At 40.1% G+C, this 27,818-nt stretch overlaps 1 protein-coding gene and 1 pseudogene across 1 annotated transcript in view; both read left to right on the plus strand.

The window, feature by feature from the left end:
- Nucleotides 1-27,818, plus strand: part of LOC136378264 (aldehyde oxidase 4-like) — a 95,109-nt gene that overhangs the window by 53,620 nt on the left and 13,671 nt on the right. The window contains exons 21-27 of the mRNA XM_066344944.1: nt 7,869-7,993; nt 10,877-11,010; nt 12,195-12,282; nt 12,595-12,681; nt 12,870-13,061; nt 14,483-14,710; nt 17,382-17,477. Coding sequence (XP_066201041.1) covers nt 7,869-7,993; nt 10,877-11,010; nt 12,195-12,282; nt 12,595-12,681; nt 12,870-13,061; nt 14,483-14,710; nt 17,382-17,477 — 950 coding nt within the window. The remainder of the gene's footprint in view (nt 1-7,868; nt 7,994-10,876; nt 11,011-12,194; nt 12,283-12,594; nt 12,682-12,869; nt 13,062-14,482; nt 14,711-17,381; nt 17,478-27,818) is intronic.
- LOC136379294 (U1 spliceosomal RNA) lies at nt 3,900-4,081 on the plus strand (annotated as a pseudogene).

The raw sequence follows: 27,818 nt of genomic DNA on the forward strand, positions 1-27,818 counted from the left end.
TTTGAATTTCTTGAGAAATCTCCATACTGTTTTCCACAGTGGCTGCACCAGTCTGCATTCCCACCAGCAGTGCAGGAGGGCTCCCTTTTCTCCACATCCTCGCCAGCACTTATTCTGTGTTGTTCTGTTGATGAGCGCCATTCTGACTGGTGTGAGGTGATATCTCATTGTGGTTTTAATTTGCATTTATTGGCCATCTGTATGTCCTCTTTGGAGAAGTGTCTATTCATTTCTTTCGCCCATTTTTTGATTGGATTGTTTGTCTTCCTGGTATTGAGTTTTACAAGTTCTTTATAAATTTTGGTTATTACCCCCTTATCAGACCAATTGTCAAATATATTCTCCCATTGTGTAGTTTGTCTTTTTATTCTATTCTTATTGTCTTTAGCTGTACAGAAGCTTTTTAGTTTGATATAGTGCCATTTGTTTATCCTGTCTTTTATTTCACTTGCCTGTGGAGATAAATTGGCAAATATATTGCTGCGAGAAATGTTGGAGAGCTTAGTGCCTATGTTTTCTTCTAAGATACTTATGGGGTTTTTTTTCTTTTTTTTTTTTTTTGTATTTTTCTGAAGCTGGAAACGGGGAGAGACAGTCAGACAGACTCCCGCATGCGCCCGACCAGGATCCACCTGGCACGCCCACCAGGGGCGATGCTCTGCCCACCAGGGGGCGATGCTCTGCCCCTCCGGGGCGTCGCTCTGCCGTGACCAGAGCCACTCTAGCGCCTGGGGCAGAAGCCAAGGAGCCATCCCCAGCGCCCGGGCCATCTTTGCTCCAATGGAGCCTTGGCTGCAGGAGGGGAAGAGAGAGACAGAGAGGAAGGAGGGGGGGTGGAGAAGCAAATGGGCGCTTCTCCTATGTGCCCTGGCCGGGAATCGAACCCCGGTCCCCCGCACGCCAGGCCAACGCTCTACCACTGAGCCAACCGGCCAGGGCCAAAGATACTTATGGTTTTACGGCTTACATTTAAGTCTTTTATCCATTTTGAGTTTATTTTTGTGAATGGTGTAAGTTGGTGGTCTAGTTTCATTTTTTTGCAGGTAGCTGTCCAATTTTTCCAACACCATTTATTAAAGAGGCTGTCTTTACTCCATTGTATGCTCTTACCTCCTTTGTCAAATATCAGTTGTTCATAGAGCTGTGGGTTTATTTCTGGGTTCTCAGTTCTGTCCCATTGATCTATACGCCTGTTCTTATGCCAGTACCAAGCTGCTTTGAGTACAATGGCCTTGTAGTATAACTTGATATCTGGAAGTGTGATACCTCCCACTTTATTCTTTCTTTTCAAGATTGCTGAGGCTATTCGTGTTCTCTTTTGGTTCCATATAAACTTTGGAATATGTGTTCAATATCTTTGAAGTAAGTCATTGGTATTTTAATTGGTATTGCATTGAATTTATAAATTGCTTTGGGTAATATAGACATTTTAATGATGTTTATTCTTCCTAACCATGAGCATGGTATATGCTTCCACTTGTTTGTATCTTCCCTGATTTCTTTTATCAATGTTTTATAATTTTCCAAGTACAAATCTTTAATCTCCCTGATTAAATTTATTCCTAGGTACTTTATTTTTTGGTTTCAATACAAAAGGGGATTGCTTCCTTATTTCTCTTTCTGATAGTTCATTGTTAGTGTATAAAAATGCCTCTGATTTCTGAGTATTAATTTCATATCCTGCCACCTTGCTGAATTCATTTATCAGGTCTAGTAGTTTTTTGACTGAGACTTTAGGGTTTTCTATATACAATATCATATCATCTGCAAATAATGATAGTTTTATTTCTTCTTTTCCAATTTGGATGCCTTTTATTTCTTTTTCTTGTCTGATTGCTGTGGCTAGGACTTCCAGAACTATGTTGAATAAGAGTGGTGAAAGGGGGCACCCCTGCCTTGTTCCTGATCTTAAGGGGATTGCTTTTAATTTTTGCCCATTGAGTATGATGTTGGCTATGGGTTTGTCATAGATGGCCTTTATCATGTTGAGGTATGTTTCCTGTATTCCCACTTTGCTGAGAGTTTTGATCATGAACGGGTGCTGGATTTTATCAAATGTTTTTTCTGCATCTATTGAAATTATCATGTGGTTTTTATCCTTCCTTTTGTTTATGTGATGAATCACATTGATTGATTTACAAATATTGTACCAGCCTTGCCTCCCCAGAATAAATCCCACTTGATCATAGTGTATGATTTTTTTTATATATTGCTGGATCCAGTTTGCTAATATTTTGTTGAGGATTTTAGCATCTAAATTCATCAGGGATATTGGCCTATAATTTTCTTTCTTTGTGTTGTCTTTGCCTGGTTTTGGAATCAGAATTATACTCGCTTCATAAAAGGAGCTTGGAAGTCTTCCTTCCTCTTGAATTTTTTGAAATAGCTTGAGAAGGATAATAGTTAGTTCTTCTTTGAATATTTGGTAAAAATCACTTGTGAAGCCATCAGGCCCCGGACTTTTCTTTTTTGGGAATTTTTTCATAACTGTTTCTATCTCATTTGTTATAATTGGTCTGTTTAGGTTTTCTGATTCTTCCAGATTAATTTTTGAAAGATTATATGTTTCAAGGAATTTGTCCATTTTATCTAGGTTGTCTAGTGTTTTGGTGTACAGTTCTTCATAGTATTTTCTTACAATATTTTGTATTTCTGTTGTGTCAGTTGTTATTTCTCCACTCTCATTTCTAATTTTATTTATTTGAGTCCTCGCTCTTTTTTTCTTGGTGAGTCTGGTTAAAGATTCATTGATCTTGTTTATCTTTTCTAAGAACCAGCTCCTAGTTTCATTGATCCTCTGTATTGTTTCTTTAGCCTCTGTGTCATTTATTTCTACTCTGATCTTTATTATTTTCTTCCTTCTACTACCTCTGGGCTTTACTTGCTGTTCTTTCTCTAGTGCTTTTAGATGCAGGGTCAATTTTTTTATTTGAGCTTTTTCTAGCTTTTTAAGGTATGCCTGTAATGCTATGAACTTCCCTCTCAGGACTGCTTTTGCTGTGTCCCATAAATTTTGAGTTGATGTATGCTCATTATCGTTCATTTCTAGGAACTTTTTTATTTCTACTTTGATCTCATTGTTAACCCATTAGTTATTTAATAACATGCTATTTAGTTTCCAAGTGTTTGGGTATTTTTCAGTTTTTCTGTTGTGGTTGATTTCTAGTTTCATGCCATTGTGATCAGAGAAAGTGCTCAATATGACACCAATCTTCTTAAATTTGTTGAGGCTGCTTTTGTGCCCTAACATGTGGTCTATCCTAGAGAATTTACCATGAGCACTTTGAGAATATACAAAGAATGTATATTCTGCTGCTTTAGGGTGAAAGGTTCTGAAGATATCTATTAAATTGAGTTGATCTAGTATGTCCTTTAAGTCTGCTGTTTCTTTGTTACTTTTCTTTCTTGAGGATCTATCTAGTGACGTTAGTGGGGTATTGAAATTCCCTACGATTATAGTATTGCTGTTGCTCTCCCCTTTAAGTCCATCAAAGTCTGCTTTATATATTTAGGTGCTCCTATATTAGGTACGTAGATATTTATAACGGTTATATCTTCCTGTTGGATTGCTCCCTTTATCATTATGTAGTGACCTTCTTTATCTCTTACTATATCCTTTGTTTTAAAGTCCATTTTGTCTGATATAAGTATTGCTACCCCAGCTTTTTTTTCATTTCCATTTGCGTGAAATATTTTTTCCATCCTTTTATCTTCAGTCTATGTGCATCTTTTGTTTTAAAGTGTGTCTCTTGTAGACAGCATATGTATGGGTCCTGTTTTCTTATCCACGCAGCTGCCCTATGTCTTTTGATCAGATCATTTAATCCATTTACATTTAAGGTTATTATTTATATGTAATTGTTTATTGCCATTTTATTTTTTAAAACTGTATTCCTCTTATACTTACCTGGCAGGGGAGATACCATGATCACAAAGGTGGTTTTCCCAGGGCGAGGCTTACTCATTGCACTCCGAGTGTGCTGACCCCTGCAATTTCCCCAAATGTGGGAAACTCGACTGCATAATTTGTGGTAGTGGGGGACTGAATAAATTTTATTAAAAAAAAACAAACTATTCCTCTTTTGCTATATTCTTTTTCTCCTCTGATCTGTTTACAACAGGCCCCTTAGCATTTCTTGCATCCTTGGTTTGGTTGTAGTGAATTCCTTGAGGTTTTTTTTTTTGTCTGGAAAGCTTTTTATTTCTCCTTCAATTTTAAACAATAGCCTTGCTGGATAAAGTAGTCTTGGTTGTAGGCTCTTGTTCTGCATTACTTTGAATATTTCTTGCCATTCCCTTCTGGCTTCAAGTGTTTCTGTTGAGAAGTCAGAAGTCATCCCTATGGGGGCTCCTTTGTAGGTGATAGTTTTTTTTTTCTAGCAGCTTTTAATATTTTCTTTTTATCACTTAGCTTTGGTATTTTAATTATGATATGTCTTGGTGTAGATTTCTTTGGGTTTCTCTTTAATGGAGTTCTCTGTACTTTTTGAACTTGGAAGACGTTTTCCTGCCTTAATTGAGGGAAGTTTTCAGCTATGATATGTTTGAACAAAGTCCCTATCCCTTGTTCTTTCTTTTCTTCTTCAGGAACCCCTATGATGCAGATGTTATTTTTCTTCATGTTGTCACAGAGCTCTCTTAGGGTTTCCTCAGACTTTTTGAGTCTTTTTTCTTTTTTCTGCTCTTCTTCCATGCTTTCATTTATCTTGTCCTCTAACTCTCTGATTCGATTCTCAGCTTCATCCATCCTGCTTTTAATTCCTTCCATTGTGTTCTTTATTTCAGATTTTGTATTTGTCATTTCTGACTGATTCTTTTTTATTATTTCAATGTCCTTTTTTATATTTGCTATCTATTTAGGTGTTCGTAATGACCATCAATTGTTGTTCTAATATCTTTGAGCATCCTAACAATCATTATTTTAAACTCTGCATCTGGTAATTTGGTTATATCTGACTCATTCAGGTCCTTTTCTGGGGATTTCTCTTGATTCATTTGTATTGCACTTCTCTGCCTTCTCATTTTGTCTGTGTAAAAGGACGTTTTGGCCACTGGAGTCCACTGGGTGTGGCCTCTGTGTGCCTTAGGTGTGGTCTGTCTGCAGGCCCACCTCTGCCTCTGCTGTTGCTGCCTAGGGCATTTGGGTATGGACGTTGCCGATGCCTGCCCACTGGGGCTGTTGCTGTGGTTTCTGCCTTTCCTTCACGGGAGAGGCTGTGATCACGTGCTCAGGTGTACAAACCTCGGTAGCCTTGGCCTTTGCCCTGCCCCTTTGGGTGGCGTTATGCTTGGCCCTGAGGGCAGGGGTGAGCACCTTTGCTCAGCTGTGGGTCTCCACCTGATTCTGGGCTTTTTCCCAGCCCCTACAGGAGGAGCCCACTTGTGGGAAGGCTGCAAGCCTTGGTTCCACAGGCCGGGTGGAACTGCATGCCCACGCTCAGAAGTGGGACTCCACCTGTTCTGGGCTTTTGGCTCTACCCCTGTGGGAGGAACCGGCTCCCAAGTCAGGCCACAGGCCTTGGTTCCGTAGCTGGGGCAAGGCTGTGCTCCTGTGCCCTTGCTCAAGGGTGGGTCTCCATCCCTTCCGTGGCTCCTGCCCTTCCCCCGCATGCTGGATTGCAGGTGGCTCGCAGCTGGGCTTGACCACTTTTGCACATCCCCTCCTCCCCAGCTGGGCAAGACTGAGCTCACACCTGGGCTTCAGTGGTGGCCAGCCAGCTTCTGCCCTTGCTGACAGAACTGCACTTCCACGTCCCACTGCCGCCCGCCCTTGAGCGAGTTCTCAGCAGTGTGGGTGGGGGCGCTGCAGTTCAGACCCTAAGACTCACTACTGTAGTCCCAAAAGCTCCCTCCTTCTAAGCCACTGTGCTCTGAGTGCCGCGGGAGAGCTTGTTTGGCTGGTGTCCTGCTTCCCTTTGCTGGTATTGCTGTTCCCAGAGGAAATATTCACTTCAGATTTGGGGAGTGACTCGTCCCAGGGGTTAGGGTGGCTGTCTCACAAAATGTTTCTCCCTGTGCCTCCTAGATTACACTCTCTTCCTGCTACTCCAGTCCTCTCCTCTCTCCCTGTCTCCCAGAACCCCGGGTGAGTGGTTGTGAGAGAGGTTTCCTGTGCGGTCCCTTTAAGAAGAATCCTGGGTCTGAGAAATCAGTCTCTTTCTCACAAACAGTATCTTGTCTTGTTTCCAGCTAAATACTGTCTTTACACCTCTTCTAGGCTCTGGGGCTGCAGGCTGGGACTTTGTTCCTGGGACTCAGAACCCTCCCCTTTCTGCTAAACTCACTTCCTGTTACGCGAGTCTCTCCCAACTGCCGTTTGCTCCAGGGAGCTAGGCAGCCCTCTCCACGTTTCCACTTTTTCTACCAGTCTCAGTGTGCCTTCTTCAGTGTTCCCTGGTTGAAGAGTCCCCTTAGTTTAGTCCAAAGTTGGTTTTTCCAGATGATGGTTTTTAAAATTAGTTTGTAATCCACTTGGTCCTGGGAGGTGGAAGTTGGTACATCCGCCTATTCCATCACCATCTTGTCTTCCTCCTTGACCCTGACTTTTCTTTCTTAATTTTTGTTGTTGTTGTTTTTCTTGGGATTTTTTATTTTTTGTTCTTCTTTACATCTGACCCTGCCTTTTATTTAGGTTTACTTTTTTTTCTCTCAATAATTTTAGTTTTTGCTATAATGATCTTGAACATCCTCCTTAATATTTATTCCTAGCATTTGATGTTTCATGATGCTCCTGTAAATGACATTTTTATTTTATTTTCTCCTTCTTTGTGTCTAATATATAAAAACACAATTAATTTTTGTACATTTATTATATATCCAGAAAATTTGCTTCACTCTTTTAATAGTCTCATAAGTCTCATGAATATTCTATGTATGCAAGCATATCATTAGTTTCATTTATCTTTTCCAATCTTGATACTATTGTTTGTGTGTCTGTTTGTTTGATTGTTTGGGGAAGTTTACTTAACTTTTTTATGTCTCATTTTTCTAATACTTGCTTCATAGGATTTGCATAAGGATTAAATGAATTATCTGTAAAGTGCTATACCTCATAATAATACCTAGCGTATGGTAAAAAATTTGGAGTTCTTAAATAAGTTAGGCTTTAGATAAAAGTCAGTATCCACATACTAAAAACAAAGGGTTTTTTACGGGTTTTTTGCATGACTCATTCATTGTCCCAAGAAATAATTTCAAGAAATCCTTTAAATCCTGGAAAAACAATTCACTTATTTTAAATACACAGGAATCCTTTGGCTAGATTTAAAATAAAATAAAAATATTGTCTTCTAGTATTTAAAACTAAGTCCAAATACCTCTCTTGGTACAGCCAGCAAAATGATTAGGTTGTTTTAAATGATTCAAAAATCTCAGATGAACCAGTAAGAACAGGCTGTCAAATGGGTAGGGAACAGTTCTGCCATTTTAAACCTTTATGTTCTTTAGCAAGCTACTTATCCTCAGTGTGACCCAATAATCCTAATGTGTCCTAATGGAGGTAACTATTATTATTACCCACATTTTACAGATGAAACGAGGCTTTAATAACTTGGTAAACTCCCTGAGCAAGGAGATGACAGAGCCTGAATATGTGCCAGGTTGTCTGTTTGTCCGGGTCTAGCACATCACAGATCTCACCACCAACTAGACAGAGGAAGAAACTGACACCAACAGAAGGGGATGAATTACCCATGATCACACAGTTGATTGGCATAGTGAGCATTAATTAGAAAAAGAGGTTTAGCCAAATGATATAAAGTCCAGTTCTCCAAAAGCTGAAACACCTTGCTCTTTATAAACCAAACACCATTGAGAGCCTCTAATGTGGGACTTCTAAGTAAACACTGTCCCTTGTTTATGCTTTTCAGGTGAGGTTCACGTGGAAGGACAGGAACATTTTTACATGGAAACACAAAGTATCCTGGTTATCCCAAAAGAAGAAGATAAAGAAATGGTGTTACATGTTGGAACACAGCATCCAACCAATGTACAGGTAATAGGGTGTTTTGGAAGATGAGACTCCAGATGACTCTGGGGGTGAGGCCCTTAGAGCCAGACATTGCGCTCCGGGGACCTTGTGATCTCTCCCACTCCCACGTCTCACACTCCCTGCGCACTTGACTCTCCCTGACCTCAAGAATGAGAAAAGTGGGTGAATATTTTCTTAAAAGGGCAGACCTTTTAAAGAGATCTGAAATATTTGCTCCCTTCCAAATACAAGGCAAAGTTCATCTTACCCTATAACAATTGATGATGTAAAACTTAATCTCAGGGAGGTCAACACCTTAGTGTGACATCTACATGTCCCCTTGTGGTTCGTCTGCATTGTTTTTCTCTGTGAATTGCTAGTACATATGTGTTTAAATTTTCTTCGTGGTTCCTTTATGTTGTTCCTCTCTATGAATGTGTCCATGTATATGTCTGTGATGCACCTGTAAAGTCATCATATTTCTAAGATATTTTATCCCAGAACAGTAGCATGTGAATGCCAGGCCTTTCTGGTAGTTGGCATACAAAGCATTGTGATACTCCCGAGTCTGTCGCAGTACAGGCCAGCTATCCTGGCATTCTCTGGCAGGTCACAACACTGGCTGGCCTTCAGGAGCCTATTGTCACTGGCCCCTGGCCTGTCACTATACCAGCCGGGCCACAGCTGCCTATGGCAATACTTCTGGGCCTGTTGTGGTACAGGCTGGCCCCTAGCTGCATATTGTGACATTTCCTGGCCTGTTGTGATATTGGCCAGTTTCTAGCTGCCTGTTGTGACATGGCCCACTTTATCTCTGCCTGTTGTGATGTTATCCAGCCCCGTAGTTGTTTGTCGAGACATTTCTAAGTATTACTTCTTAATTCATTACTATATAAGACCATGTCTATATTACGTTATGTACAGGTTACATGACCAGGAATTCTGAAAACTGAATTTCATGTGCAGCTTGTCAAATACCTTACTGCTTTACATTTTGAACTTTGCACATAAATACATCCACATGCTCTCAAAATGCGTCTTTTTTGCCAATAAAGACGGCACTGCTCAAAAAAAAGGTGACAAAGCATTGCATCCTGAGGCAAGTAAAGAAAATCTATTGATATTTCCTTCTGATATGTGGAGTGGTATGTTCTAGAACAGTGCCAGCAAGGAAATACTTAAATAATTACCACCAGGAGCAGGAGTGAGGACAAGCCTCACTGAAGGGAGAAGGTGGGGGCTTCCTGGTAGAGCAGAGTGAGCTGGTACCTTGAAGTCCTACAAAAGTGGCTCAGCTCAGTGGGAGGAAGAAACTAACAACTGGCATTCAAGGCAAAATGCAAGGGTCGGAGACTGATGCTCAGCGGGGATGTGGCTGCAGCTGCCATAGTTGCAAATTCTGAGCTGAACAAAAGAGCGAAAAGATACATGTTTTGCCCCTAAGCAGCTTCATGATCTCCTACATGTCACCAGGCGTCAAATCATTTTCTGTAAATAGAGAAAGGTGACAAAAATCATCTCTGGTGCCCCTTTTAGTAGAGAATATGTGTCTCTGGGCTCTGAACAGATAATGTGTACATCCTAAGGTCACCATTAATATCTTCCATCAACACGTCTTAGAGCAGTGGTCCCCACCCTTTTTTGGGCCACGGACCGGTTTAATGTCAGAAAATATTTTCACGGACCGCCTTTAGGGTGGGATGGATAAATGTATCACGTGACTGAGACAAGCCTCAAGAGTGAGTCTTAGACAGATGTAACAGAGGGAATCTGGTCATTTTTTAAAAATAAAACATCATTCAGACTTAAATATAAATAAAACAGAAATAATGTAAGTTATTTATTCTTCCTCTGCAGACCGGTACCAAATGGCCCATAGATCAATACCAGTCAGCGGCCTGGGATTTGGGGACTACTGTCTTAGAGTACAACCACTCAGTCCCATAATGGCAGGCACTTTCCAGGGGTAATTAGGACATTGGTACCCACACCTCACAGCCCAGAACCGGAGCAATATCAAAAGCAGTCTCAGCAAAGGATTTGAATAGACATTTTTCTCAAGATTTCATATGAATGACTAATAAACACATGAAAAGATGTTCAATATCATTACTAGAAAATTCAAATCAAAACCATAGCAATGCCACTTCACACCACCTAGAACAGCTATAATCAAAAGGACAGACAATAACAAGTGTTGGTGAAGATGTAGGAATTTAGAACCTTTTTACATTGCTTTTGGACATGAAAAATGACAGTCACTTTGGAAGATAGACTGGCCATTCCTCAAAATGTTAAAAATAGAATGACCTTATAACCCAGCAATTTCATGACAAGTTATCTACCCAAAGAAAATAAAAACATATATCCACACAAAGACTTATACATGAATGCTCATAGCAGCATTATTCACAGTAGCTTAAAGTAGAAACAACACAAATGTCCATCAACTAATAACTGGATAAGAAATGTGATACTATCTATACAATGGAATACTATTCAGCCATACATGAAATGGAGTACTGCTACAGCATGGATGGAGCTCAGAAACAATGCTAAGTAAAAGAAGCCAGTCACAAAACACCACATATTGTATTATTCCACATATATGAAATGTTTGGAACAGGAAACTATATAGAAACAGAAAGCGAGTTAGAAGTTGCCTAGTGCTGAGGCAGCAGGGGGAGTAAAGGTTGAAGGAGATTAGAAGTGACTGATTAATAAATTCAAGGTTTCTTTGAGAATGCTTAAACTATTCTAAAGTAGATTGTGACGATGGTTGCACAGTCTGTCCATACTGTATTTGCTGAATTACTGAATTTCCTTTACTAGGAGAGGGAAGTACATGGATGGGGAAGTAAACTATTCAGTTGCACTGATGTGGCTTTGGGGACTTACCTCTTGCAGGAATTTGTGGCTGCAGCACTAAACGTCCCAAGAAATAGAATCGCCTGCCGCATGAAAAGAACCGGAGGAGCATTTGGGGGAAAAGCAACTAAGCCTTCTCTGCTAGGAGCTGTCAGTGCTGTGGCCGCCCACAAGTAAGAGCCGCAGTGACAGCTATCAATGTCAGAAGTGCTAGCAGGGCGGGGACCACTCACATCTTTCCAGCATTACATACAGCCCAGTGTTTATTCCACCCGTCATAGCCTTTCATTCCAAAGGGTGTGGTTAGCATGTGGGTGAAGGAACACGGGACCTGGAGCCAGAGGGCCTGTGTTCAAGTTCCCACTCACTCACAAGGTTACCTCAGGCAAGTCGCCTCAGTTCTCTCACCTATCAAGTGAAGAAAGTAATATCTACCTATTTTACAAGATAGTTGTGTAGAACAAATGTAATCATTATAAATGTTGACTGGTTACACAGATATAACTGTGTATTATTTCTTCATGAACTGCATTGGCTTTCACTCTTTAAAATGTTTGTTTCAAATTGTTAAAATAAATCAAGCTGAGGTGGCTGAATGGAGGGAGAGTCAAACCCCCAGCCTTACATGGGACGCATTCTGTCATGAAACACAGCAGGGTCTGCTGCTGCCTGGGAACGTTCACTTAGCCTCTACGTCATCCGGATCGAATAACCAGACATAGTAATAGCCATGATTTTGTGAACCTTTTACATGCCAAAGTTCATTAAGTATGTTCAGGAAAAATTTAACACATCCTAGGCTATAGCTATGAAAAGGAAACCCGTGAGCATCTGAGTTCATTGGCGCTTCCAACAATGACAAAGACTGAGCTGTAAGTGCAGGAGTGCAGGCCCTGGGAGCACTCCCGCAGAAGCCAGGGGAGTCCCTGGTGGGCTTTATGAAAGGGGAGTGTGAACGAGAGGGGGCAGAGCTCAACAGAGCATTGGTTCTCCATCCTTTCAGCCTCACACTCCCCCTATGGCCAGTATTCTAATGCCCACTTTAATATCCAAAGTGACATCATAATATAACAATGCTTTCATTTGATGTAAAAAAGAAATAAAAGGAAAGTAATTTGTAAGCAAAAAATGAATTATTTCAACATCAAAATTCTCTGGCATAACTAAACTAGAATGATAATAGTAATTGTTTCTTTTTTACATTTTAATGTCTCCATAAACTTACAAAATGTTTAAGATGTGCTACTTCCCCCACTGGAAACCACTAAGCTAAACTATTTCCAGTCCCCTTTCACCTTCTCCATATTTCTACAACTTTATGAAACATCCAGTGTATTAACAGAGTCACTTCCTGTAGGACTGGCCGCCCGATCCGGTTTGTTCTAGAGCGTGGTGATGACATGCTGATAACTGCTGGCCGCCACCCACTCCTCGGAAAATACAAAGTGAGTGAGAACAAAAATTCCAGGAAATTGCCTACAACGTTGTCCAGTGATAACCAACCAATAGTAAAGAAAATTACTAAATACCATAACAATTGAAGGGAATATTGGATGCTACCTAAAACTGATTAAAACTTTTGTTTGGGGTCATATGGTCAGCCTGGGTACCATCCTCAGTGTTCCTCTGTTCACTGTCACATCGAGTCATGTTCATAAGCTATGCACGGATTGACAGTTCTGATCAGAGATATTTGTATACAGCATGGTCTGGTGTAAAAACTACTAAGAAAATGGTTTTATTATATCACTTTGCAGATTGGATTCATGAACAATGGAGTAATCAAAGCTGCAGATCTTGAACTTTATATCAATGGAGGGTGCACTCCTGATGAATCTGAGATGGTAAATAAGAAATATGCCATTCCTGTGGGTTACCAGTTGAGTTGTGTGTGCCATACTTGATTTGCATGAATATTTATCTTACAAATTTTATACATTCTGTGAAGGGCTTGCATTACAGATAAAATTTAGATAAGTGGTTTTGAATATTTGATAGATGTGAAGTTTTGTTTTGTTTTGTTTTAAATCAGGTGATAGAGTTCGTCGTGCTGAGATCTGAAAATGCATATCATATTCCTAATTTCCGGTGCCGAGGTAGGGCTTGCAAAACAAATTTGCCATCCAACACTGCCTTTCGAGGATTTGGCTTTCCCCAAGTTTCAGTGGTAGTTGAAACTTACATCACTGCTGTGGCATCTCAATGCAACTTACTCCCTGAAGAGGTAGGTAACCGGTTGAAATCCCCTAACAAAACTCTAACATTATTGGTTCAAATATATCTTGTGTACCTACCTATAGAATTGTGTCAGATTCTTAAATTCAAAGAAATAAAGTATGTTATTTATGTATCAGTAAGCTTTTGCTGTCTAACAAGTTAATCACAATTTAGTGGATTAAAATAACAAATAGTATTATTTCTGATATTGTGGGTCAGCCAATGGGTAGCTTTTCTGGTCTGAGTCAGCTAAATTAGAGTTTTATGGTTTAAGACAGTTTCACTTCCATGTCTTATGGTCATTGACTGATTAGTCTAAACAATACCTCAGCAAGGAAGGCTAATATATGCTCCCCAGCATCTCTCATCCCCCAGTAGGCTAGCCCAGATTAGTTCTCATGGTGATTCATAGATTTTCCAGGAATGGAAAGAACATGGCAAGTCCTAATGCATGAGCACTTTTCAAGTCTACACCTGCATTGCATGTGTTGTCCTATTGCCAAAGCAAGTCACAGCGCCAATCCCAGAGTTAGTGTGCAAGCACCCAAGGGCATGTATTGGAAGATTGGTATTATTACAGCTATTTGTGCAAACATTCTACCATAATTCAGATTTTGAGGAGCCAATCTGAGAACAGTTAAGAATAAGAAACATTGTATAGAAGTTTGAGCCATGCTTGACCAGGTGATGGTGCAGTGGACAGAGTGTCGGACTGGGATACTGATGACCCAGGTTTGAAATCTCAAGGTCACCAGCATGAGCGCAGGTTCATTCAGCTTGAGCATGGGCTCAACAGCTTGAGCACTGGGTTGCCAGGTTGATCATGAGATCATAGACATGACCGTGGGCTTAAACCCAAAAGTCGCTGGCTTGAAGCCCAAGGTTGCTAGCTTGAGCTCAAGGTCTCTAGTTATTGGCTTGAGCAAGGGGTCAATGGTTCAGCTGGAGCCTCCCTGTCAATCCACAGATGAGAAAGCAATTAATGAATAACTAATGTGCTGTAACAATGAGTTGATGCTTCTCATCTCTCTCTCTTATCTGTCTGCCCCTGTCTCTCCCACTTTCTGTCCCTGATTCTCTCTCATTCACTAAAAATAAAAAGTTTGATTCAGTAAAACTGTCTCAACACTAACAAAATTTTTCATAAGACTCATAAAGTATCTACTGTTTCTCAGGGTAATTATAAGGTTGATTGAGATCATACACTTAAATTACATACAACCTGGAACATATGAAGTGTTCAATAGTAGTTTTGTTATTGTTATTATTAAGTTTACATAGTTACATCTGCACTTGCATATTTACAGCCATTTAAATAGTTGTTTCCTTTTTAGAAAGACTTTCTTCATGTCAGGTATATAACAAAACCAACCACATGCTTCACATATGGAATAGCATATATCCTTGAAATGCTTTTTTTTTTTACAGGTTAAAGAAATAAACATGTATAAAAAAATTAGCCAAACAGCCTACAAGGAAATATTTAATCCAGAGCCCTTGCGAAGATGCTGGAAAGAGTGTCTGGAGAAATCTTCCTTCTATGCTAGGAAAAGGGATGCTGAGGAATTTAACAAAAATAATTACTGGAAGAAGAGGGGACTTGCTGTGGTCCCCATGAAATTTACTGTTGGGATACCCAAGACCTACTACAATCAGGTGAGGTTATGAGAGATGAGTTCCCAGAATATGCTCTTCTTCTCTTCATGGTTAGCTGTTAGAAAAAGGCTGTTATGAGCCACTAGCAGACATGACCACCAGACATGGAAATGAAGGTGTCTTCGTCTCTGGAAAACGAAGAAACTAGGACAGTTTCTTATGAAACAAAATGGGTTCAGGCAAGCCTTGGAGTCCATCAATATCAGGGAAGACCTGGTGTGACACAGTGCCAGGAACATCAGAGAGCAATCATCTGATACAGTCCAGCTCAGGGGGGTCTGGCCTTGGGGAGGGCCCCAAACATGAGCATTGAGGTATGGGGTCCATGAAAGGATTTGGGGGAAAAGAGGATCACTTTCTCTCTTTCATAATTCCTTAGTGACAACAGTAAGGTCATTTGAAGACAGAGCTTTTCAAAACACATGAGAACAGACAGAGCTTCTCTATTTATGCAGAAACCTGGAATTATAATTCTGAGGCTTCATGACTACTGTGCCTTCTTTTTAGTTTTATCTTAAACAGTTTATTGTGAGTTCCTGTTTCTGATTCTACCATTTACTAACTTAATTACTTACTTATTTCTAGTGCCATCAATCTTTGAAATATCCCCATAAATAAACCTACACAAAAGAATAAATACAGGTCCCCTCATGGTGTCAATGAGAAATGCCTAAGCTGTCTCTTACCAACATTACCTCTGGTCACTCCCTGGATTCCACTAACCAGGTCGAAAGCAAAATGATACGGAGGGTGGGCGAGGTCAGAAGTGCTTCATGCCCGGAGCAGATAATCAGTCCTTCTCCACCCGGGAATATTTCTGAAGCCAGAATAACATTCAAACCCCAAGTGAAAGTAAAATTTCTGTGGACTCTCAACACTGCTTAAATTATTTATTTTAATGTTAACAACTGTGTATAATCACAAAGAATAAGCTTCTTAGCTCTTATACCTCTACAAAACACTAGTGAATTTGGAAATTAAATAAAAGTAGTACAATAAATGCCAGTAGTCTTCAATATAGTAACATTAACTTAATATGGTGGGTGATGTTACTTTTCCAAAACTGAACCCTCACTCACAAAAGGATAGTGGTCCTGGCTGCTGCTGCAGTTTTAGTGATTGTAAAGTCTTAATCTTAAATGTCAGTGTAAGGTGTGATGACTCGCTGTCCTAGCTCTTGTCTCTAATATGCCCCATCCATGAAAGTAGTCCTCCTAGGTACTTATACAATCATCTACATAAAGTCTAACATGGGCTCTGAAAGGATGTGGCCATTACTGTTAAATACAGTCATCTATTACTCTTGTTAGGTGATCATGAGATGAAAATACCAAGTTTAAAAGTTCCTGTAGAGACTTTGCTGGTCCTGAGGCTACAGTCTCACACCCAGGAGACGGGTGTAGCTAAACTAGCTGATATTTTGAATTTGTAGTGGTAAGAACACAGGCATCACCAGGAGGATGGAAGTTCCCAGGACGGAAATGCAGGGTTTGGGCCATGTGCATGAGAGTGTGATGAGGATTTCTAAAGACAAGTTCTAAAGACTTGCAGAACCACTGGACATAGTGCAGCCTCCTCCTTCTCTTTCTGATCAGTCTGGTTGCTGGAGCCTCATGCCCAGCCGCAGAGAGGGACAACAGCCGTGAATCTGAAGGAGGCAGCAGAGCATAGATGTGGAGGACTCTGAGCTCAAGTTAGGACTTGCGGGCTCCATACTTGATTTTACCATAAACTAGGCACTGGGTTTAGCCACGCCTCTTCTTCTTTAGGCCTCTATTCCCTCACATACAACATGAAGAATCTGGACTAAATCTGTTGATTCCAAACATGGTGAATCATCAAAATCACTTGGGAGCTTTAAAAAATGGGTAAGAAGCCCGACCAGGCAGTGGCGCAGTGGATAGTGTCAGACTGGGATGCGGAGAACCCAGGTTCGAGGCCTTGAGGCACTGGCTCCTCTGGTTTGAGCAAGGCTCACCAGCCAAAGCCCAAGGTCACTGGCTTGAGCAAGGGTCACTCAGTCTGCTGTAGCCCCGCAGTAAAGGCACATATGAGAAAGCAATCAATGAACAACTAAGGTGTTGCAATGAAGAATTGATGCTTCTCATTTCTCTCCCTTCCTGTCTGTCTGTCTCTATCTGTCCCTCTCTCTGTCTCTCTCTGTCTCTGTCACACACACAAAAATTGGTATTTTGGTTCCACCTCCAACCTTAAACCTAACTGGAATTTGGCTCTGAAGGCGAGCAGCATTTGGAAACTATTAAAACATCTCAAATTTCTTCCAGCTCCCTTTAGGATCCAGTGGAAAATTTGCCTTGAAATTTACATATACAGGTTCCATTTGATTTAAAATTAATTTTTGAGTTCAAGGAGAAAGAATAATAAAATATTTTATGAGTGGTGCTTTGGGAAGGTAGCTTCCGAGGCAACCACACGAGGCCTCCAGTAGCAGGAGATGGTGGAAGTGGAGGTGAGCCACCACTTTGATCTACAGTGGTGGTGTTCAAGTCTGGGGTTATTGAAAAGAGTTGTCTATGGCCACCGATAATGGCTTTATTCTCCAGTATAAACAATAAGAGAGTGACTCAGTGAAGCAAACCATTCATCTGGCAACCTAAGCAACATCTGGCTGTATGGGTTTCCACACTGGTATTACAATTATTCCTAACAGGCCGCTGCTCTAGTCCACATCTATACTGATGGCTCTGTCTTGTTGACTCATGGAGGCTGTGAAATTGGACAAGGCATCTACACCAAAATGGCCCAGGTGAGATAAGTATCCATTTTCTTTACTGTGGAAGAGTATAACCCTGTACAGTCAGTCTTACAGGCTTTTTGTTGTTGTTGAGCAGTAGAAATACCATTACACCAAATGCACAGGTCAATTATAAGACTCATTTTAATATCAGGAACATAAGAATGCAGAGAGCTGATGAAAGTGGGGTATTAGAATTGAGAAAATATGTTATAGTGTCCTTTCTGCACTCTGAAGCACCAATTCCATAAATCTGAAAAATGTGATTCCAGTTTTCAAAGATAAACTAGTTTTCAGCTTTATGGCAACTGCTCAAAGCTATGCTATATTAATTCAAATCTTCATTAGAAATAAATGTGTTTAATAGGATAAGAAATTATGTTCTCAGAATTCATAATCCTCTTAGAAACACCACATTATAGGCCATTATGTGGGTTAATTCAATGAAGTCTTTCTAATACTGCTGAAAATGCAAGAGATTATTTGCAATAAGAAAGTTTCCCGGGAGATGACGTCAGAGTAATGGCGGGGTAGGAAGCGATACCGACAAATCTCCCCCAAAACTCAACAAGATCTTCAACCAGAAACAGAAAAACCTATACTTGGAGCTTCCAGATGCTTCGCAATACACCCAAAGGTATGATTGAGTGAAAAATTGGCTAAATATATAACCAAACCCCGAAGGAATTAGGGAGTAAGAAATGCTCCGCCTTCCTCACTAACCTAAACAGGGCGGCTTTCTCTGGTAACTGTGAATATAGAAACTGAGGCGGGCAAAGGGGGTGAATACATCCAGGCCGCGAAACAAACGGCCGAACCAGGCTGTGGCACGGAGATCCAAGCCGAGGAAAATCTGATCCTGTGGCAACCCGGGCAATACAAGCTAACACTCGCGCCAAACCCAAACAAAGAAAGACAAGCAGCGCGGCCATTTTACCCGGTCTCCTGGCTGGTGCGCAGTTAGTGGGCGAGAGATTTCTTCCTAGGCCCCGGGAGTCAGTGCCCGTGTTGCCTCACGGAGAGGCAGGGTCAGAGGCCTTTCTGTGGGCCGAGGGCAGAGTCTCTGGGCAGCCCCAGCACCCTGGGAAAGCCACGCACAGGAGGGAGTGAGAACTAATTCCAACGGTGGAGATTTTCCGTGCCTGAGGGTGTTTCACTCAGAGGGAAAGCGGCCGGCCTCATATCCTGGTTTGCGCGCGCAGATAAGGAGTGAGCGATTCCTCCGAGTGCCTCGGCAGTGCGCACCCGTGTTATCGCACAGAGGAGCAGAGTCAGGGGCCTTTGTGTGGGCCAAAGCGGAATCTCGGACCGCCCCAGCGCCTTGCAAAAGCCGCGCACGGGGACGGAGCGAGACTCAATTCCAACGCTGCAACTTTTCCCTGCGGTTGGGGGTTTCACTCAGAGCGTGAGACTCCTGGCCGGATATCCTGGTCTGCGCGCGCAGCCAGTGAGTGAGCGTTTCCTCCAAGCGCCCCGGAAGTGGACACGCGCTTGTGTTACCGGACAGAGTGGCAGAGCCAGAGGTCTTTGAATGGCCGGAAAGCCCACCTGATTATGCTAGCAGCTCTGACTGACTGAGCCTTACCCAGAGCCCTGTGCTGAGTGGAAATAGAGTGGGGAGTTGCCAGCTCTTTGAGCCTCTTACTATCCAGGCAGAGGCAGCAGCAACCCCATAGCTGGATTATCAGGCTACTAATTGAGGAAGGAAAGACTAGGAGAAAGGCTCTAGAAACACGGACTCTCTCACTGTCGGAGCCTATAAATGCTAATAGCCTAGACTGCCAACAAGACTAAAGCACAATACATGACATTGCCATAGAGACTTATCAACTGCAAACCTCCACCTGAGCGTGGCAAAGGGGCAAAACCCGGGGTAAAGAGTCACCGACCAGGAAGAGGGAGAGAAAAGAAAAAGCAAGAAGATAACCTCTCAAAATCAAGAATAATCTGCAGACTTTATAACCTATCCCATTTTATTATATTTGTTCGTTTGTTTCTCTTATCTTCATTCTTGATACTTTTTTCTTCCTCCTCCAATTTGGCCGATTAACTCTCTACCGGTCTTACTCTCTCCTCTCCTTGAACTACACTACCCATAAGTGTTACATCTCCCATTATCTTTTCTCTTCTTTTCCTTTCTCTCTATGAGGGTTGCACTCCAAAACCCTTAACTCTCTCTCTCTCTCTCCTTTCTTTTTTCTTCTTTTAGTGGTTCCCTCTTTTTTTTCTCTCTCTCTCTTTCTTTTCTCCCTCTATATTAGTTTCTTCCTTTCTCCTTTACATCTCCTCTCACTCAAACCTCAATAACAAACAAATTATCTTATCTGGGACTCAAACTTATGTTTGTGGCATTCTGGGGGGTTTTTACTTCACCTTTTTAACTCACTAGCAGTGCTCCCATCCCTGGCTCTCCATATTATCTAGTTCTTGTTCCACTAAATACAATAGTAATTTTTTAATTTGTCCCCCCGTTTTCCTCTTAATCCTCTCATCATAACTCTTAGACAACCAACACCTAAAAGCAAATCATTTTATTCTTGACCCAAATTTTTTCCTTATTTGCTTTTTGTGGGTCCATACGCTCTTTTTTTTTTCTTCTTTTTTCTTTTTTTTTTTTTTTTTTTTTTTTTTTTGCCCCTTTATTACTTTTCCCCAATTCAGGCCCTCCATCACAGGCATTGTTTGTTATAATTCACAGTCCACCACAAGATTTTATCAAGAAAGAGGGGAGAGGAGAGGAGAGGAAAAAAGGAGGGGGGGAATAATTTCCTTTTTTTTTTTTTTTTTTAATTTTTATTTTATTTTATTTTTCTTTATTACATTATTAATTTTTTTAAAAAAAACAACTTTTTTCGATTTTTTTTTATTATTTTTTTTAACTTTTTATTCTTTATTAAATCTCATTAATACTATCAACAAAACCACCCTCAGATGCCATTAAGGAAGAGAAAATCGAACATCATGGATACAAAAGAAAGAGAGGTAACACAGCTAGATGAGGAAAAATCTATGGAGAAAAAATTTAATATATTGGAAACCTTGGAGCTAAATGACAGAGAATTCAAGATAGAAATCCTAAAAATCCTCCGAGATATACAAGAAAACACAGAAAGGCAATTTAGGGAGCTCAGAAAACAACTCAATGAACACAAAGAATATATGTCCAAGGAAATTGAAACTATAAAAACAAATCAAACAGAGATGAAAAACTCAATTCACGAGCTGAAAAACGAAGTAACAAGCTTAGCTAATAGAACAGGTCAGATAGAAGAGAGGATTAGTGAAATAGAAGACAAGCAACTTGAGGCACAACAGAGAGAAGAAGAAAGAGACTCAAAAATTAAAAAAAATGAGATAGCCCTACAAGAATTATCTGACTCCATCAAAAAGAATAACATAAGAATAATAGGTATATCAGAGGGAGAAGAGAGAGAAAATGGAATGGAGAACATACTCAAACAAATAATAGATGAGAACTTCCCAAGCCTGTGGAAAGAACTAAAGCCTCAAGTTCAAGAAGCAAACAGAACTCCAAGTTTTCTTAACCCCAACAAACCTACTCCAAGGCATATCATAATGAAATTGACACAAACCAACAGCAAAGAAAAAATTCTCAAGGCAGCCAGGGAAAAGAAGAATACAACATATAAAGGAAGGCCCATTAGATTATCATCAGATTTCTCAGCAGAAACTCTACAAGCTAGAAGAGAATGGACCCCAATATTTAAAGTCCTGAAAGAGAGGAACTTTCAGCCACGAATACTATACCCATCAAAGCTATCCTTCAAATATGAAGGAGAAATAAAAACATTCACAGATACAGAAAAGATGAGGGAATTTATCACCAGAAAACCCCCACTCCAGGAATTACTAAAGGGGGTTCTCCAATCAGATACAAAGAACAAAAAAACACAGAGCCACAAGTAAAAGCTCCAAGAAGAACACAATAAAACCAAATTTAAACTGTGACAACAACAAAAAGAAAGAGGGGGAGAAGATGGAGATTAACAGTAGCAAAGGACGATGGAGTGCAAAAGTACTCACAAAATAGTTCGCTACAATGAACAGGGTAGGGACCCTTTTCATTATTCAAAGGTAACCACCATTGAAAAAACCACCACAGAAGCACATGAGATAAAAAAGATAGCAACAGTGGAAAGATGTATGGAATACAACCAAATAAAAACAAAAGATAGAAAAACAAAAGAGAAGGATCAAACAAGACACAAAACTAACAGAAAGCAAGATATAAAATGGCAATAGGGAACCCACAAGTATCAATAATTACACTAAATGTAAACGGATTAAACTCACCAATAAAAAGGCACAGAGTAGCAGAATGGATTAAAAAAGAAAATCCAACTGTATGCTGCCTACAGGAAACTCATCTAAGTAACAAGGATAAAAACAAATTCAAAGTGAAAGGCTGGAAAACAATACTCCAAGCAAATAACATCCAAAAAAAAGCAGGTGTAGCAATACTCATATCGGATAATGCTGACTACAAGACAGGAAAAGTACTCAGAGACAAAAATGGCCATTTCATAATGGCTAAGGGGACACTGAATCAAGAAGACATAACAATTCTTAATATATATGCACCAAACCAAGGAGCACCAAAATATATAAGACAGCTACTTATTGATCTTAAAACAAAAACTGACAAAAACACAATCATACTTGGAGACCTCAATACACCGCTGACGACTCTAGATCGGTCATCCAAACAGAGAATCAACAAAGACATAGTGGCCTTAAACAAAACACTAGAGCACCTGGATATGATAGACATCTACAGGACATTTCATCCCAAAGTGACTGAGTATACATTTTTCTCCAGTGTACATGGATCATTCTCAAGAATTGACCATATGTTGGGCCACAAAAACAACATCAGCAAATTCAGAAAAATTGAAGTTGTACCAAGCATATTTTCTGATCATAAAGCCTTGAAACTAGAATTCAACTGCAAAAAAGAGGGAAAAAAATCCCACAAAAATGTGGAAACTAAACAACATACTTTTAAAAAATGAATGGGTCAAAGAAGAAATAAGTGCAGAGATCAAAAGATATATACAGACTAATGAAAATGACAATACGACATATCAGAATCTATGGGATGCAGCAAAAGCAGTGATAAGAGGGAAGTTCATATCACTTCAGGCATATATGAACAAACAAGAGAGAGCCCAAGTGAACCACTTAACTTCCCACCTTAAGGAACTAGAAAAAGAAGAACAAAGACAACCCAAAACCAGCCGAAGAAAGGAGATAATAAAAATCAGAGCAGAAATAAATGAATTAGAGAACAGAAAAACTATAGAAAAAATTAATAGAACAAGGAGCTGGTTCTTTGAAAAGATCAACAAAATTGACAAACCCTTGGCAAGACTTACCAAGGAAAAAAGAGAAAGAACTCATATAAACAAAATCCAAAATGAAAGAGGAGAAATCACCACGGACACCGTAGATATACAAAGAATTATTGTAGAATACTATGAAAAACTTTATGCCACTAAATTCAACAATCTAGAAGAAATGGATAAATTCCTAGAAAAATACAACCTTCCTAGACTGAGTCAAGAAGAAGCAGAAAGCCTAAACAGACCTATTAGTAGAGAAGAAATAGAAAAAACCATTAAAAACCTCCCCAAAAATAAAAGTCCAGGCCCTGACGGCTATACCAGCGAATTTTATCAAACATTCAAAGAAGACTTGGTTCCTATTCTACTCAAAGTCTTCCAAAAAATTGAAGAAGAAGCAATACTTCCAAACACATTTTACGAAGCCAACATAACCCTCATACCAAAACCAGGCAAGGATGGAACAAAAAAAGAAAACTACAGACCAATATCTCTAATGAATACAGATGCTAAAATACTAAACAAAATACTAGCAAATCGAATACAACAACACATTAAAAAAATAATACATCATGATCAAGTGGGATTCATCCCAGAATCTCAAGGATGGTTCAACATACGTAAAACGGTTAATGTAATACACCATATCAACAAAACAAAGAACAAAAACCACATGATCTTATCAATAGACGCAGAAAAGGCTTTCGATAAAATACAACACAATTTTATGTTTAAGACTCTCAACAAAATGGGTATAGAAGGAAAATATCTCAACATGATAAAGGCCATATATGATAAACCATCAGCTAACATCATATTAAATGGCACTAAACTGAAGGCTTTCCCCCTTAAATCAGGAACAAGACAGGGTTGTCCACTCTCTCCACTCTTATTTAATGTGGTACTAGAGGTTCTAGCCAGAGCAATCAGACAAGACAAAGAAATAAAAGGCATCCATATCGGAAAAGAAGAAGTAAAGGTATCACTTTTTGCAGATGATATGATACTATACATTGAAAACCCCAAAGAATCCACAAAAAGACTACTAGAAACAATAAGCCAATACAGTAAGGTCGCAGGATACAAAATTAACATACAGAAGTCAATAGCCTTTCTATATGCCAACAATGAAACAACTGAGAAGGAACTCAAAAGAACAATCCCCTTCACGATTGCAACAAAAAAAATAAAATACTTAGGAATAAACATAACAAAGAATGTAAAGGACTTATATAATGAAAACTATAAACCATTGTTAAGGGAAATCGAAAAAGATATAATGAGATGGAAGAATATACCTTGTTCTTGGCTAGGAAGAATAAATATAATCAAGATGGCTATATTACCCAAAGCAATATACAAATTTAATGCAATTCCCATCAAACTTCCAATGACATTTTTTAAAGAAATAGAGCAAAAAATCATCAGATTTATATGGAACTATAAAAAACCCCGAATAGCCAAAGCAATCCTAAAGAAAAAGAATGAAGCTGGGGGCATTTCAATACCTGACTTCAAACTATATTATAGGGCCACGACAATCAAAACAGCATGGTATTGGCAGAAAAATAGACACTCAGACCAATGGAACAGAATAGAAAGTCCAGAAATAAAACCACATATATATAGTCAAATAATTTTTGATAAAGGGGCCAACAACACACAATGGAGAAAAGAAAGCCTCTTCAATAAATGGTGCTGGGAAAACTGGAAAGCCACATGCAAAAGAATGAAACTGGACTACAGTCTCTCCCCCTGTACAAAAATTAACTCAAAATGGATCAAAGATCTAAACATAAGACCTGAAACAATTAAGTACATAGAAGAAGACATAGGTACTCAACTCAGGGACCTGGGTTTTAAAGAGCATTTTATGAATTTGACTCCAATGGCAAGAGAAGTGAAGGCAAAAATTAATGAATGGGACTACATCAGACTAAGAAGTTTTTGCTCAGCACGAGAAACTGATAACAAAATAAACAGAAAGCCAACTAAATGGGAAATGATTTTTTCAAACGACAGCTCAGATAAGGGCCTAATATCCAAAATATACAAAGAACTCATAAAACTCAACAACAAACAAACAAACAATCCAATAAAAAAATGGGAAGAGGATATGAATAGACACTTCTCCCAGGAAGAAATACAAATGGCCAACAGATATATGAAAAGATGCTCATCTTCTTTAGCTATTAGAGAAATGCAAATCAAAACGGCAATGAGATACCACCTCACACCTGTTCGATTAACTGTTATTAGCAAGTCAGGTAACAGCAAATGTTGGAGAGGCTGTGGAGAAAAAGGAACCCTCATACACTGTTGGTGGGAATGTAAAGTAGTACAACCATTATGGAAGAAAGTATGGTGGTTCCTCAAAAAACTGAAAATAGAACTACCTTATGACCCAGCAATCCCTCTACTGGGTATATATCCCAAAAACTCAGAAACATTGATACGTAAAGACACATGCAGCCCCATGTTTATTGCAGCATTGTTCACAGTGGCCAGGACATGGAAACAACCAAAAAGCCCATCAATAGATGACTGGATAAAGAAGATGTGGCACATATACACTATGGAATACTACTCAGCCATAAGAAATGATGACATCGGAACATTTACAGCAAAATGGTGGGATCTTGATAACATGATACGAAGCGAAATAAGTAAATCAGAAAAAACCAGGAACTGTATTATTCCATACGTAGGTGGGACATAATAGTGAAACTAAGAGACATTTATAAGAGTGTGGTGGTTACGGGGGGGGAGGGGGGAATGGGAGAGGGATAGGGGGTGGGGAGGGGCACAAAGAAAACAAGATAGAAGGTGACAGAGGACAATCTGACTTTGGGTGGTGGGTATGCAACATAATTGAACGACAAGATAACCTGGACTTGTTATCTTTGAATATATGTATCCTGATTTATTGATGTCACCCCATTAAAAAAATAAAATTATATAAAAAAAAAAAAAAAAAAAAAAAAAAAAAAAGAAAGTTTCCCTTTTTTTAATACTATATAAAAATTTGTTCAATATGAAATTTGAATAAAAAATGTGAGTACATGGCAGCAAAGCTTTTCTCTCAATGAGAAATAGAAGATTTCTTTACCTTATTTATCTTTTTAGTGAGAGAAATGGAGAGAGAGACACAGACAAAGGAAGATAGCAAGGGAGAGAGATGAGAAGCATCAACTTGTAAGTGAGGCACTTTAATTGTTCATTGATAGCTTCTCATACATGCCCTGACCAGGAGGCTCCAACTGCGCCAGTGACCCCTTGCTTATGCCAGCAACCTGAGGCTCAAGCTAGTGACCTTGGGCTTTAAGGCAGCAACCTTAGGCCTCAACCAGTGACCATGATGTTGTGTCTATGAGCCCACACTCAAGCCGGTGACCATGGGTTTCAAACCTGGATCCTTAGAGTCCCAGGTCGATGCTCTATCCACTCACTGCACACCATCACCTGGTCAGGCAGAAGGTATTTTCTTTAAGGAAATAATATTATTTAATAATGTACTTGAAATTAGGAAATTATAAACATCCAGAGTTTTCTTTGAACAGATCTTGCTTCTTTTTTTGTTTTGTTTTTCTGTTTTACATGAGAAGAGAGGTGATAGTGCAACAGACTTCTGCATGCGCCCCAACCAAGATCCACTCAGCAAACCCATCTGAGGCTGATGCTCAAGTACCAAGCTATTTTTAGCACTCTAGGCTGATGTGCTCCAATGGAGCTATCCTCAGCAACCAGGGCCACAACTGAAGCAATTGAACCACTAACTGCCAGAGGGGTTAGGGACAGAAGGGGGAATCGTGGGGAAGTAGCAGATGGCTGCTTCTTCGGTGTGCCCTGACTGGGAATCGAACCCAGGATATCCATATGCTCAGCGGTCCATATGCTGGGCCAGTGCTCTATCCACTGAGCCACCAGCCAGGGCCAGATCTTGCTTCTTTTAAACAAAACCTTTATTCCTACAAAGTGTCCCATGAAAAACCTAATCTGCTAAGTGTCTCAAAACCATGAGGAGAAGATGAAGGTAAAGCTGTAAGACTGGGACCTCAGCTGGCTTGTATGTGTCATACTAAACCAGATGTCCCAGAGTGACCATACTGACATGTGGCTTCTATGAAACTGGTATGAAAGAAAACACGTGGTTGACCACCTGTCTCTGAAAAGGTATCTTTCGCAGTGCTGTTTAAAAATTTATAAACTCATACTCTACATAAAAGACCCAAGATGATACCTTAAATGTTTGTCCTGAATTAATAGGCAGGTTTTATACTCTGTTCAAAAAAGAATGTAGCCTGACCAGGTGGTGGTGCACTGCATCAAGCAGTGTGGAAACCCGGGAGTCGCCGGCTGGAGCCTGGGATCACGAACATGACCCCACGGTCACTGACTTAAGCCCAAAGATTGCTGGAATGATCTCAAGGTTGCTGGCTTGAGCCCAAGGTTACTGGCTTGAGCAAGGGGTCACTGGATCAGCTGGAGTCTCCCAGTCAAGACACATATGAGAAAGGAATCAGAGACATGAACAAGAATGTGATGGCAACAGGGGCGGGAGGTTGGGGGAGGAGGGAGGGGGTGAAGAAGGAGAGAGGGGTTAGGGGAGGGGAGGGGCACAAAGAAAACCAGGTAGAAGGTGACAGAAGACAATTTAACTTTGGGGGAGGGGTATACAGCACAATCAAATGTCAAAATAATCTAGAGATATTTTCTCTCAACATATGTACCCTGATTTATCAATGTCACCGCATTAAATTTAATAAAAAAAAAAAAAAGAAACGATGACATCGGAACATTTACAGCAAAATGGTGGGATCTTGATAACATGATACGAAGCAAAATAAGTAAATCAGAAAAAACCAGGAACTGCATTATTCCATACGTAGGTGGGACATAAAAGTGAAACTAAGAGACATTGATAAGAGTGTGGTGGTTACGGGGGAGGGGGGGGAATGGGAGAGGGAAAGGGGGAGGGGGAGGGGCACAA

This window comes from Saccopteryx leptura, chromosome 7 (genome assembly GCF_036850995.1).
Source record: "Saccopteryx leptura isolate mSacLep1 chromosome 7, mSacLep1_pri_phased_curated, whole genome shotgun sequence".
NCBI lineage: Eukaryota > Metazoa > Chordata > Mammalia > Chiroptera > Emballonuridae > Saccopteryx > Saccopteryx leptura.